The sequence below is a fragment of the Leishmania martiniquensis genome, chromosome 35 (genome assembly GCF_017916325.1).
Source record: "Leishmania martiniquensis isolate LSCM1 chromosome 35, whole genome shotgun sequence".
Classification (NCBI taxonomy): Eukaryota; Euglenozoa; class Kinetoplastea; order Trypanosomatida; family Trypanosomatidae; genus Leishmania; species Leishmania martiniquensis.
In genome coordinates, this window is record NC_090170.1 from 22,391 (window position 1) to 36,729 (window position 14,339).

The 14,339-nt window shown below is 58.1% G+C and overlaps 3 protein-coding genes across 3 annotated transcripts; all 3 read right to left on the minus strand.

Moving 5' to 3' along the window:
• Window positions 1-4,961: 4,961 nt before the first annotated feature.
• On the minus strand, window positions 4,962-5,264 carry LSCM1_00756 (uncharacterized protein; the record flags this gene model as incomplete). The annotated part of the gene is made up of 1 exon (XM_067318395.1): window positions 4,962-5,264. One exon carries the CDS (start codon window positions 5,262-5,264, stop codon window positions 4,962-4,964), a length of 303 nt encoding a protein of 100 aa, XP_067174500.1.
• A 6,008-nt stretch (window positions 5,265-11,272) lies between these two features.
• Window positions 11,273-11,575, minus strand: LSCM1_00758 (uncharacterized protein; the record flags this gene model as incomplete). Its single annotated transcript, XM_067318396.1, has 1 exon — window positions 11,273-11,575. One exon carries the CDS (start codon window positions 11,573-11,575, stop codon window positions 11,273-11,275), a length of 303 nt encoding a protein of 100 aa, XP_067174501.1.
• A 542-nt stretch (window positions 11,576-12,117) lies between these two features.
• LSCM1_00759 (uncharacterized protein) lies at window positions 12,118-13,404 on the minus strand (the record flags this gene model as incomplete). The annotated part of the gene is made up of 1 exon (XM_067318397.1): window positions 12,118-13,404. The coding sequence occupies one exon, from the start codon at window positions 13,402-13,404 to the stop codon at window positions 12,118-12,120; it is 1,287 nt and encodes a 428-aa protein (XP_067174502.1).
• Between the last annotated feature and the right edge of the window lie 935 nt (window positions 13,405-14,339).

The following is a 14,339-nucleotide window of genomic DNA, read 5'->3' on the forward strand; positions in this document are numbered from 1 at the left end:
AAGCAAACGAGAGGACGCCTATGAGGGGAGGATAATGTTCCTTGCTCAACGTCTCGAGTGCCGAGGAGGACCCATAGCTGTGTTGCTCCGTTCATTGCACGCTACGGCAATGCGGCTGCTTTACTCAGAGGTAATGCACAAAATGCAAAAAGCCGAAACATCGTGATATGAAAAAGAATGCGAAAAAAGAGCATGATGCAAGGGACAGATTTGTGAAAGGGGGTAGGGTGGGGGTCAGGAGGCGTGTAGGGTTAGGGAGCAGACGCAGAGAGGGGACACTACACAAGCCCCTTACTGCATCACAAAGGAGAGAGGGGCGGGGGTAACACTCATGGAATGGGACGGATCACACTGTTTGTGGAGTGCATGCCAATGAGTGGCACGGCCTCCACCGAAAGGCGCCCGCCACCTCGAAGACCAAAGAAGAAAGACAATTAAAGAGTTTTCGAGGACGCGTTTCACAATACCACCGAACGGAAACGATGAAAAGAGCATTAGAAGAACAGACATGAAGAGGCGGCGACCTCAACACACTCATCTTCACCGCCTCTTGAAATCGCCGTGGCAGCGACGCAGGGCCTTAGAGCTCAAAAGAGGACGCACCGCACGCGCATAAAGCCGCGGCTTCAGCAATCAAGAAAAGGCTACCTCTTACCAGATTCCATGATGCACTCGGCGATGTGCTCTTTGCCGCGCTTGTACCGAACATCGTACACCGCAACATCGTCCCTCTCGGCTACGATGTACGAGGGGCGTGGGTCGCCTCGTGCCCATTCTACATCCAGTACGCTTCCCAAGCCCACCATCGACTTGGGTACCTGCGACGCTACCCACTCCCCCATGTTCTTGGTTGCATTCTCCTCAATGGTGTTCACGTCGACCCCCTGCTGTACCAACTGCTGCGCCTCCTCTGCCACCTTGTACTCGTTCTTGAAGAAGTAGTGGACATAGTAGGGAATCGCTGGCATAGCAAAGTGAGTCAGCACTGAGATCCACGTGAGATTGAAAGGTATTGGTCGTAGAATCTGATGCGCCCGGGATCGCTTGTCGGCGATGTAGCATACACGTCGCCTTGGGCACAGCCGCCGCACGTCTTCAAGGTGGTCGCGCACCTGTTTCCCGACAAGCTTATCCTCAAACTGCATAATTAAGCCGAGGTATTGGTAGTCGAGGGTCGAGTTGTACGGCCTTGTCAACAACTTCAGCAGAAGAGCGTTGCTGCCGTCAAATGGATTCAGAGCAGCCAGGACGAGGCGACGATCGAGGACGTAGCCCACGCCGTTGCCGAATACGATCCCACTGGTGTAAAGCCACCAGATTCGATAAAGGCATTCCTGTGTAGTATCGATGCCGCGCGTCGTTGGTATAATCCCGTCGTGCGGGATAGTCGCCGTCAAGTTGCGCGGTTTGTCCCATCCACCCCGAACGTAGCGTAGGTCGCTGAGGTACTGTGGCACCTTCAGGTACATGTCGTCGTCGCCCTTCATCAGGTACGGCACGTCAGGAAACGCAGTGTAGGCGTAGTTCAGCCATAGGGCGACTTTTTGGCTCATGCCCACTTCTGTCGGCACACCCCACGAATTAGGCATGCCCATCTTTTTTCTCGTAGTCGCCTTTCGGTCTGTCAAAAAGTCGACCCATAACGCATCGCGATGGCGCAACGCCTCCTGCCACAGGGCAGTGGAGGCGTGGCACACGTACTGGGCCGCTGATGTGAAGGTGGGCGTCACGGGCAGTGAGAGCGCAGAGGAGAGAGTCGCAAGCGGCAGAGTCCCGTTACGAACGGCTTCGGGAGTCACCACAGAGGTCGTCACACCAGCGCACGGCGACTTCCACACAGCGTCGTTGCCGTCGGGAATGCTGCGCCACCCATCCTGCAGCACCACACGGCGCTGCGCATATGTGGGTACGCTCGCAGTGCTTCTGAGCTCCGCCGCCAGCCGCTGTGCGCTCGCTGCGGCGTACTCGCTCATCGTTGGTGCCAGCTGCGTCAAGTTCACTGCATTGCCCGTCGAGTCTTCAGAAGGGCGCTCTGCAGCAGCATACACGTAGAGCACCAGGAGCGCGCCGTTGAAGTTGTTCTCGCTGCGCGCCACCTCACGATAGGTCAGCCACGTCGCACGCTGCGCATCTCGTAGCGGGTAGCGCTTCGGCTGGTCCGTCGAGGGTATGCCCATGACAATTAAGTGGTGCGGCAGTGGTTCCGTCCTGCTCTTCCACTGCACGTCGATATTGAAGCTGCGTTGGAGCGCATACGACTGCTGTACCCACGGCCACAGCGCCAGTTCCGCTGCAGCATCCACATCGTCCGTCACACTTGCCATCGCAAACAGCATGGGCCCAATAAGACCCAGCGGTGCAGATGTCGTGGCAAAGACGGGATGCTCCGTGGCCATCTGATTTGGCTGCCTCTCCGTCACGGCCTCTGAGCCCCCAGCGGCCGCAGCACGGTATGTTACACTATCGAAGCACATCGTGCAGCTCTCGTCGATGACGCGCAGCGTCCATGAAGGCAGCTGGTCACAGTCCAGGCGAATCCTGTCGCCTACCTCAGTCAAAGCCAAGCGACGCTGCTCGAGCGTTAGCCGCTCTATCGCATCCTCGTGCCGCACCAGCACAGAGAAGGTCTCATTACGTTGAGGCCGAATCCATTCCTTCACGGAAGGCACAAATGATGAGTTAAGTTGCAGCATATCACTGGTCCCGAAGGAGTTGATAGAATGGTAAATGGTGAGTGTGAAAGCAATAAGAACGACTAGTGCTGTCAGGTGGCAACGCCGAGTGCGCGGAGGCGCACCTAGAGAAGCGAATCGACACAGATGCCCGCATAGCCGGAGCAGGGAAGTCCGTGCTACTCTACTCTGTAAGCCATTGGGTTTCGCGGGTGTGCCTGTTTTTTTTTCCCTTGTACTCGGCAGCCGAGTTTGGTCCAGCTCCGCCTGGCTGCGCGCAGAAGAACGGCAGTCGACGTTGCTGGCACCGCTGCTCACCGCGGAACCTCTCTGAGAGACCAGGCATGTATGGGAGGGTGCGGAGCCGAGGGCCTCCCCAGGTGTAACCGCGTCGTCAATGTCTCGCTCGTTGCGCATGTGGATTCGACCGCTTCAGTTTGAGGCGAAGGCTGGCGGAAGGCACCCAAGATCTGCAGGAGAGCGGCACGACACAAAGCACCGGTCACCGTGTAAAGGAGAGCAGTAGGATAAGCACACGTGAGGCCCTGGGTAGATGCAGGCGAAAGGGGAGTGGATATGGAGAGGGGCGCAAGGAGGCACAAGGCAGCGGTTGAAAAGCGTTGTGAGTTGCTAGGCGCGATCGTCAAGGGTGCGCCAGCGAGCCGATGGCCAGTGCGCTACTTGCATGGATGCGCGTCTATCGAGAAGCCCGCGGGGTGGCGTCGGGAGGAAGGAGAGCACAGTTAGATGGCGGAAGGTCTCACAAAGTTGTCAAGTCGAAGTGACAGTGAAAGATGGCGCTGCATCACGCTACATCGGTGCGCATGGGGAGGCAAGCTTGCCTCTTCAGTCGTGTAGGCAGCTGCTGTACGCACGAGGTCGCAGGGTTGCCTCTCCGAGAGAAGCGCTGGCCCGTCTCCCCTTCGCGAGGGCGCGCGCGGCAGCGCTCAGGCCGCTGGCTTCGTGGATGCGTATGGCCGTGCGATGGAAAGTCGTCATTGTCATGCATAGGGAGGTAAGCCTGCACATGCTCAAGTCGTAGGCGTGCCAGCAGTATCGCTGCCGCCTCGACTAGGCAAGAAGAAGCAGAGTCAGAGACACATCCACAGAGGCGGAAGAAATCGAGTTGAGGATGCAATCGCAGAGGGCGACACGCTTCGGCGGGTGCGATGCTCTAGGTGGGTCACGTCGAACAAGGGCACGAAAGGCCTCCCCTTTACCAGAAACTACGTGGCATGCGGTGGTCAGCCAGTGCAATCCAGCGGGAAAAAGAGCAGCACCACAGCACCCTATGCCTTCCAACGAAGCAGAAGGCTCGGTAGGTCGGACCGAAGGACCAAGAAGCAAAGAGCCCGGAGTAGCGAGGCGAGCAACACGGCGCTGTGGAACCTCTCATCGGCGACTAGACGCAGTGGGGAGGGAGAGCAGGACATCAGGGTCTCGATCAAATGCATCGCACAATCAGCACTTACACGTGCAGGTGCCGGACTGGGCGTAGAACAAGGAAGCTTACGTACTGAAATGGAAAGGGTGAACGCGCCACACGCGCATGAGGTCGGAGAAGCGTACACGGCAGTCGCGCGTGTCCTTTGCTACCACTTTGCCACCTTCCCTCTCTGCGCATGCTCCGTTGTTTGAGCAGCTGCACCATTGTCTCCCATTAGCTCTTCTCTAGGTGAAGCGCGCCCTTCGCTTCCTGCCATATGCCTCATGAAGCGGGAGGGCGGATGCACGCCAGACGGCAGCGCACGACCTCGCGCGCTCTCTGCATCTGGGCACCCCTGTCTGTGAGTTCGCGTGTCATGCATGAAAAAAAAGCGGGCCGGAGGAGACAAAAATGCAAAAAAAAAAACGGAGGGTGAGGCACGAGACTGCGGCATAGCAAATGAGCGAGCAGGCGGGATGAGGAGAAGTAACGGCCACGGAGGCGGCTCAGCATACCGCGTGGCCAGTCTCAGTACCTGCAGCGCTTACACGGCGAAGTTGCACTGAGCCTTTCTGCCCCGTCGGGTGCCGAAAGCGCGCGTCAAGCGCGGGCGAACGCTCTCTCCTCTCTCTAGATGGGCTCGGGTTCGGGCACCGCTTTTGTTTTGTTTCTTTTCTCCTATCGCCAGCCGCCAGAGGATGGGCTGAGGGGGTCAGCACATGGCCCGTGAAGCGGAAGTCGTGGAGAGGAAGCGATTGGCGAAGGGGAGAGCCCTAGGCAAGACAGAGTAGAAGAAAACAGTTTGGACAGAAGAAAAAAATGTGTATCTATGAATGGACGGCAAGCCGTACACGCGCGACTGATCACGCGTAGCCGTACAGGATGTGGCCGTGCTTGCGCAGCGCGTTCACGACGTCCGACGCCGTCACAGTCTTCTTGCGCGCGTACTCGGTGTAGGCCGTGCTGCAGCGCACAATGTCCTCCACGTAGGCCTTCAGCACGCGGCGCACCTCATCGTAGATCTCGCTCGAGATGCGCTTCACGCCGCCGCGGCGCGCGAGGCGTCGGATGGAGCCGCGCGTGATGCCGCGGATGTTGTCGCGCAGCACCTTCTTCTGTCGCTTCTGGTGGCCCTTGGCATCAGTGGAGCGCTTACCCTTGGCCATGGTTGGATATGTGGGGAATGTGTGTGTGTGTAAGAGGAAATCGATGTGATGGTGGGCTGCGTAGCGATCTGGGAGTAGGGGCATGAGAACAAAGGAAGAAGCGGAAAGGAAATCCACTGCCACTAAGACGTTGTTGCATCGAGGAGGGATAAAATTGGCATGCGCGTCTACAAACACTTGTGTTCGGGCGCGTATTGTCGGCAGAGGCACCATTTATTTCGAGCCGAACCCAGGAAGCAATCTGTGAGAATGTACTAAGCTCTCTTTTTGACAAGGGAGGTAACGAGGTGCTCTTGTAAGAAACGTACGCATGCAAGCACCTCTTAAGCATGTCATCCTTTTTGCTTTAGAAGGTCCGATGCCGAGCGACTGCTCTCACGGTACGCGATCTCATTCTGAGAGCGTGTAGGAGTGATATGGTGCTACGTGGTTTCATCGCTGCGATAATATGAGAAGCGCGTCGCCATTCTCCCTCTCGGCGGACTCTTTTTATGTAGTCACGGAAGATGTGTAGGTAGTAGTTTAGAGCATTGGCAACTTAATTCCTCAAGCTAGGGGATGGGTCAAGACACGAAGCGGATAAGGCGAGGCTGCTTGGATGCAGTAAGAGCGGAAGCCCAACAAAGTGTGTTGATGGCAGGCAGGATTTTCCATGCGAAGGGCGAGATGTCAGCTGCTGAGCATGCTTTGTTGCTCATTTGCAAAGCGAAGAAGGGCATGAACCGCACAACAGCCCGTCAGGTTGCGGGGCGCTCTGGTAGGTCACCGACAGCCTCCGAGTCGGTGCTCATGAAAATGACAAGGAGGACCGATATTGCGAAAACGGTGCAAAGCAGTCATGACTGTCACTTTCCTTCTTCCGTATCGTGGCAATAAACGCAGCTCACGTCTACCATGGTAAAGCATCAGAAGACGGCGCGGGCGCTTTATTGGTCGCTTGTGCTGCGATTCAGCGAGCGCACGTGACAAGATACAAACTGTGATGCTTTCCTTAGCGTGGCGGGGCGGCACACAGTTGGCGGCCACCTTCATGGTGAAATAAGCAAACGAGAGGACGCCTATGAGGGGAGGATAATGTTCCTTGCTCAACGTCTCGAGTGCCGAGGAGGACCCATAGCTGTGTTGCTCCGTTCATTGCACGCTACGGCAATGCGGCTGCTTTACTCAGAGGTAATGCACAAAATGCAAAAAGCCGAAACATCGTGATATGAAAAAGAATGCGAAAAAAGAGCATGATGCAAGGGACAGATTTGTGAAAGGGGGTAGGGTGGGGGGTCAGGAGGCGTGTAGGGTTAGGGAGCAGACGCAGAGAGGGGACACTACACAAGCCCCCTTACTGCATCACAAAGGAGAGAGGGGCGGGGGTAACACTCATGGAATGGGACGGATCACACTGTTTGTGGAGTGCATGCCAATGAGTGGCACGGCCTCCACCGAAAGGCGCCCGCCACCTCGAAGACCAAAGAAGAAAGACAATTAAAGAGTTTTCGAGGACGCGTTTCACAATACCACCGAACGGAAACGATGAAAAGAGCATTAGAAGAACAGACATGAAGAGGCGGCGACCTCAACACACTCATCTTCACCGCCTCTTGAAATCGCCGTGGCAGCGACGCAGGGCCTTAGAGCTCAAAAAGAGGACGCACCGCACGCGCATAAAGCCGCGGCTTCAGCAATCAAGAAAAGGCTACCTCTTACCAGATTCCATGATGCACTCGGCGATGTGCTCTTTGCCGCGCTTGTACCGAACATCGTACACCGCAACATCGTCCCTCTCGGCTACGATGTACGAGGGGCGTGGGTCGCCTCGTGCCCATTCTACATCCAGTACGCTTCCCAAGCCCACCATCGACTTGGGTACCTGCGACGCTACCCACTCCCCCATGTTCTTGGTTGCATTCTCCTCAATGGTGTTCACGTCGACCCCCTGCTGTACCAACTGCTGCGCCTCCTCTGCCACCTTGTACTCGTTCTTGAAGAAGTAGTGGACATAGTAGGGAATCGCTGGCATAGCAAAGTGAGTCAGCACTGAGATCCACGTGAGATTGAAAGGTATTGGTCGTAGAATCTGATGCGCCCGGGATCGCTTGTCGGCGATGTAGCATACACGTCGCCTTGGGCACAGCCGCCGCACGTCTTCAAGGTGGTCGCGCACCTGTTTCCCGACAAGCTTATCCTCAAACTGCATAATTAAGCCGAGGTATTGGTAGTCGAGGGTCGAGTTGTACGGCCTTGTCAACAACTTCAGCAGAAGAGCGTTGCTGCCGTCAAATGGATTCAGAGCAGCCAGGACGAGGCGACGATCGAGGACGTAGCCCACGCCGTTGCCGAATACGATCCCACTGGTGTAAAGCCACCAGATTCGATAGAGGCATTCCTGTGTAGTATCGATGCCGAGCGTCGTTGGAATGAACCTGTCGTGCGGGACGGTCGCCGTCAATCTGCGCGGTTTCTCCCATCCACCTCGAACATAGCGTAGGTCACTGAGGTACTGTGGCACCTTCAGGTACATGTCGTCGTCGCCCTTCATCAGGTACGGCACGTCAGGAAACGCAGTGTAGGCGTAGTTCAGCCATAGGACGACTTTTTGGCTCATGCCCACTTCTGTCGGCACACCCCACGAATTAGGCATGCCCATCTTTTTGTTCGTAGTCGGCTTTCGGTCTGTCAAAAAGTCGACCCATAACGCATCGCGATGGCGCAACGCCTCCTGCCACAGGGCAGTGGAGGCGTGGCACACGTACTGGGCCGCTGATGTGAAGGTGGGCGTCACGGGCAGTGAGAGCGCAGAGGAGAGAGTCGCAAGCGGCAGAGTCCCGTTACGAACGGCTTCGGGAGTCACCACAGAGGTCGTCACACCAGCGCACGGCGACTTCCACACAGCGTCGTTGCCGTCGGGAATGCTGCGCCACCCATCCTGCAGCACCACACGGCGCTGCGCATATGTGGGTACGCTCGCAGTGCTTCTGAGCTCCGCCGCCAGCCGCTGTGCGCTCGCTGCGGCGTACTCGCTCATCGTTGGTGCCAGCTGCGTCAAGTTCACTGCATTGCCCGTCGAGTCTTCAGAAGGGCGCTCTGCAGCAGCATACACGTAGAGCACCAGGAGCGCGCCGTTGAAGTTGTTCTCGCTGCGCGCCACCTCACGATAGGTCAGCCACGTCGCACGCTGCGCATCTCGTAGCGGGTAGCGCTTCGGCTGGTCCGTCGAGGGTATGCCCATGACAATTAAGTGGTGCGGCAGTGGTTCCGTCCTGCTCTTCCACTGCACGTCGATATTGAAGCTGCGTTGGAGCGCATACGACTGCTGTACCCACGGCCACAGCGCCAGTTCCGCTGCAGCATCCACATCGTCCGTCACACTTGCCATCGCAAACAGCATGGGCCCAATAAGACCCAGCGGTGCAGATGTCGTGGCAAAGACGGGATGCTCCGTGGCCATCTGATTTGGCTGCCTCTCCGTCACGGCCTCTGAGCCCCCAGCGGCCGCAGCACGGTATGTTACACTATCGAAGCACATCGTGCAGCTCTCGTCGATGACGCGCAGCGTCCATGAAGGCAGCTGGTCACAGTCCAGGCGAATCCTGTCGCCTACCTCAGTCAAAGCCAAGCGACGCTGCTCGAGCGTTAGCCGCTCTATCGCATCCTCGTGCCGCACCAGCACAGAGAAGGTCTCATTACGTTGAGGCCGAATCCATTCCTTCACGGAAGGCACAAATGATGAGTTAAGTTGCAGCATATCACTGGTCCCGAAGGAGTTGATAGAATGGTAAATGGTGAGTGTGAAAGCAATAAGAACGACTAGTGCTGTCAGGTGGCAACGCCGAGTGCGCGGAGGCGCACCTAGAGAAGCGAATCGACACAGATGCCCGCATAGCCGGAGCAGGGAAGTCCGTGCTACTCTACTCTGTAAGCCATTGGGTTTCGCGGGTGTGCCTGTTTTTTTCCCTTGTACTCGGCAGCCGAGTTTGGTCCAGCTCCGCCTGGCTGCGCGCAGAAGAACGGCAGTCGACGTTGCTGGCACCGCTGCTCACCGCGGAACCTCTCTGAGAGACCAGGCATGTATGGGAGGGTGCGGAGCCGAGGGCCTCCCCAGGTGTAACCGCGTCGTCAATGTCTCGCTCGTTGCGCATGTGGATTCGACCGCTTCAGTTTGAGGCGAAGGCTGGCGGAAGGCACCCAAGATCTGCAGGAGAGCGGCACGACACAAAGCACCGGTCACCGTGTAAAGGAGAGCAGTAGGATAAGCACACGTGAGGCCCTGGGTAGATGCAGGCGAAAGGGGAGTGGATATGGAGAGGGGCGCAAGGAGGCACAAGGCAGCGGTTGAAAAGCGTTGTGAGTTGCTAGGCGCGATCGTCAAGGGTGCGCCAGCGAGCCGATGGCCAGTGCGCTACTTGCATGGATGCGCGTCTATCGAGAAGCCCGCGGGGTGGCGTCGGGAGGAAGGGGAGCACAGTTAGATGGCGGAAGGTCTCACAAAGTTGTCAAGTCGAAGTGACAGTGAAAGATGGCGCTGCATCACGCTACATCGGTGCGCATGGGGAGGCAGCTTGCCTCTTCAGTCGTGTAGGCAGCTGCTGTACGCACGAGGTCGCAGGGTTGCCTCTCCGAGAGAAGCGCTGGCCCGTCTCCCCTTCGCGAGGGCGCGCGCGGCAGCGCTCAGGCCGCTGGCTTCGTGGATGCGTATGGCCGTGCGATGGAAAGTCGTCATTGTCATGCATAGGGAGGTAAGCCTGCACATGCTCAAGTCGTAGGCGTGCCAGCAGTATCGCTGCCGCCTCGACTAGGCAAGAAGAAGCAGAGTCAGAGACACATCCACAGAGGCGGAAGAAATCGAGTTGAGGATGCAATCGCAGAGGGCGACACGCTTCGGCGGGTGCGATGCTCTAGGTGGGTCACGTCGAACAAGGGCACGAAAGGCCTCCCCTTTACCAGAAACTACGTGGCATGCGGTGGTCAGCCAGTGCAATCCAGCGGGAAAAAGAGCAGCACCACAGCACCCTATGCCTTCCAACGAAGCAGAAGGCTCGGTAGGTCGGACCGAAGGACCAAGAAGCAAAGAGCCCGGAGTAGCGAGGCGAGCAACACGGCGCTGTGGAACCTCTCATCGGCGACTAGACGCAGTGGGGAGGGAGAGCAGGACATCAGGGTCTCGATCAAATGCATCGCACAATCAGCACTTACACGTGCAGGTGCCGGACTGGGCGTAGAACAAGGAAGCTTACGTACTGAAATGGAAAGGGTGAACGCGCCACACGCGCATGAGGTCGGAGAAGCGTACACGGCAGTCGCGCGTGTCCTTTGCTACCACTTTGCCACCTTCCCTCTCTGCGCATGCTCCGTTGTTTGAGCAGCTGCACCATTGTCTCCCATTAGCTCTTCTCTAGGTGAAGCGCGCCCTTCGCTTCCTGCCATATGCCTCATGAAGCGGGAGGGCGGATGCACGCCAGACGGCAGCGCACGACCTCGCGCGCTCTCTGCATCTGGGCACCCCCGTCTGTGAGTTCGCGTGTCATGCATGAAAAAAAAAAGCGGGCCGGAGGAGACAAAAAATGCAAAAAAAAAAAAACGGAGGGTGAGGCACGAGACTGCGGCATAGCAAATGAGCGAGCAGGCGGGATGAGGAGAAGTAACGGCCACGGAGGCGGCTCAGCATACCGCGTGGCCAGTCTCAGTACCCGCAGCGCTTACACGGCGAAGTTGCACTGAGCCTTTCTGCCCCGTCGGGTGCCGAAAGCGCGCGTCAAGCGCGGGCGAACGCTCTCTCCCTCTCTCTAGATGGGCTCGGGTTCGGGCACCGCTTTTGCTTTGTTTCTTTTCTCCTATCGCCAGCCGCCAGAGGATGGGCTGAGGGGGTCAGCACATGGCCCGTGAAGCGGAAGTCGTGGAGAGGAAGCGATTGGCGAAGGGGGAGAGCCCTAGGCAAGACAGAGTAGAAGAAAACAGTTTGGACAGAAGAAAAAAATGTGTATCTATGAATGGACGGCAAGCCGTACACGCGCGACTGATCACGCGTAGCCGTACAGGATGTGGCCGTGCTTGCGCAGCGCGTTCACGACGTCCGACGCCGTCACAGTTTTCTTGCGCGCGTACTCGGTGTAGGCCGTGCTGCAGCGCACAATGTCCTCCACGTAGGCCTTCAGCACGCGGCGCACCTCATCGTAGATCTCGCTCGAGATGCGCTTCACGCCGCCGCGGCGCGCGAGGCGTCGGATGGAGCCGCGCGTGATGCCGCGGATGTTGTCGCGCAGCACCTTCTTCTGCCGCTTCTGGTGGCCCTTGGCATCAGTGGAGCGCTTACCCTTGGCCATGGTCGGGTCTTTCGAAGGCGAAAGCGAAAGTGGTGTGAGTGGTTCGGTGTGAGAATTCTGCAATGCAAACGGAGGATGCAGAAGTGACAAAGAGGGACAGGAGAAGAGGAGGCTTGAGAGTAGCGGGCAAGCGGTAAGCAACGTGCTGCTTGACGCGCCAGGAAAGGGACAAGACCCTACCGTGAACGAGCCGCGCCGCAGCCATAGCCGTGCTTGTCACCTTTGCGTGACCTTCACGGGGCACCTCACCCTTCTCGGACACAAACGCATCAGTGAGCGGTATATTCTCTGTACAGAGAAGCGTTCTCGGGTACCGTTCATGAATTTGAACGCACTCTTGAGAGCGAGGGCATAAGAGCACCTCCCCCAATCTGGTGCTCGCGACCCGCATGAGCGAAGACGGCTAAGAGTAGGCTGAGGTTGCACAAAGATGAAAATGTGGGGACGGCAAGGTGACAGCCAACGATGATTGCACCCGCATCATGAGACACCCGACGTCACTGCTACCCTTTTCCCGTCGCGGGCTCACAACAGCCAAGCTTTCAGAAAAACATATCGCCCATCGATTTGGCGAATCGAACACCCGCGGCCACGCGCGCCTCCTTGCCTTCATCGTGGCCGTGCTTATCTGTGTCAAAGAACACACTCTCCACGCCTTGTGTAATGTTCAGCTGGCGGCACGTCTGCAGACGCGTCGTCACGCACACAATCGGGCAGTTCGGACGGTACTTCGCCACCAGCCGAGCACTTCGGCCCGTGTTGCTCAGCACCACCAGTACTTTGGCCTTCGTCTCATATACGGAGTTCACGGCACTGCTGCAAACAGCCTCCTCCGCGCTCATCGGAATGGGCTGCAACTTCTTAATGCTGTTGAAAAAGACATATTCGTTCACGGCACTCTGCGCCTCTAGGCAGATGCGGGCCATGTACTGAACCACCCCGTTCGGGTACTTGCCCTTCGCCGTCTCACCAGACAGCATCACGCAATCCGCTCCGTCGAAGACAGCGTTGGCGACATCCGACACCTCAGCGCGCGTCGGGCGGGGGTTGTACGTCATGCTCTCCAGCATCTGCGTCGCACAGATGACCGGCTTTCCGGCAACGTTGCACTTGCTCATCAGAATCTTCTGCGCAACCACCACCTTCTCCGCTGGGATCTCAACACCGAGGTCGCCGCGTGCAACCATGATGCCATCGCTCTCCTCAATGATCGAGTCGATGTTCTGCACGCCCTGGTGGTTCTCGATCTTGCAGATGATCATGATGTCGCGCCCCTTCGTGCCAAGCGCCTTCCGCACCTCACCCACCTGATCCGCGCTCCGGATAAAGGATGCAAAGATCATGTCCACGCCCTGCTCCACACCAAACTGCAGGTCTGCATAGTCCTTCGTCGACACAGCAGGCAGGTCCACATCGCACCCCGGCAGGTTCACGCCGCGCCGGTCGGAAATAGTGTGCGCATTCGTCACCGTGCACCTCAGCGTCTGCTCGTCCTCGCGACTCTGAACATGCAGGATCAGGATGCCGTCATCGATGTAGATATAGCCGCCAGGGCGCACTACCTTTGGCAGGTTCGTGTAGTCGATGTAGAACTTCTCCTTGGTGCCCTTGTCCGCAAACGAAGGGTCCGTCGTCACGCAGCACGTCGCGCCCTGCTCCATCACGGCCTCGCCGCCAACGAACAGGCCCGTCCGAATCTCGGGTCCCTTTGTGTCCAGCGCAATCGCGATATTCACACCGAGCTCCGCAGCGGCCTGGCGCACGTTGTTGATCGTTGTCTGGTGGTACTCATGTGACCCGTGCGAGAAGTTCATCCGCGCTACAGACATGCCGCTCTGAATCAGTCCCTTCAGCGCCTCCACGCTCTGTGTGCTGGGCCCGATCGTGCACACGATTCGGGTAGCGCGGTAGCTCGCCAGCGGCTCAAAGATGGAGAGCGTCAGGTTGTGCGCCAACTGAGAAGGGTGTACGCGGTGCTTGGGAAGCACTGCTGTCGATAAGGTCTTGCCACGCTGAGAGCTGTCACTCTTCTTTTCAGCGTGTGCATCCGGCTATAGATGATGTGCCGAACGCCGCTCCGCCCCACAGCCCGCGGCGGGTCCATCGCGTGGCTGCGGAGCAGCCGTAGAGAAGCCCTACCGCAACGCCGCCGGCTCAGTGGCCGGAGCGCCGCATCTGACTTAAACGCTGCACAGACACACACCACACACACACACACACCAAGCTTGCAGGTCACCTCACAGCCGCGCCCATGATGCCGGCCGACACGAGTGGCGCATCTCTCGGTGCGGCTTAGGCACCCCACACGAGTAGGCAGTAAGGGCGAGGCGAGACGCGGCCAAGCCCCGCCAGCGCTCCGTCCCTCGTGAGGATGGCACAAGCACGCCCGACGCCCACGGGCCGCTTAGGCGGCACGCCATTGAGGACATGACTGCTGGCACCAGCAGCGACGGGGCGCTCCGACGTGGCCACGGCGTACGCACTGGACTCTTCTTCCACCACCGCCCGACGGGGTTCATGATCGGCGGGGCCGACTGCCTGGCCCTTCCACGGGGAGGGGTGTACTGGGCTCTGGGGCACCACACTGAGGTATCCTCGATGGATAGGGACAGTGGGAAGTGGAGAACATAGACGCGCGAATTCGAGAAAGAGAGGTATGGCAATCTGTGCAGTGCGATAAGCAGCTGGCGGGGTAAGCCCCTGCAGCAAGCTCACAGGAAGAAATCAGAGCGAATGCCAGCAGTGGAGTCAAGCGGAAAAGAGG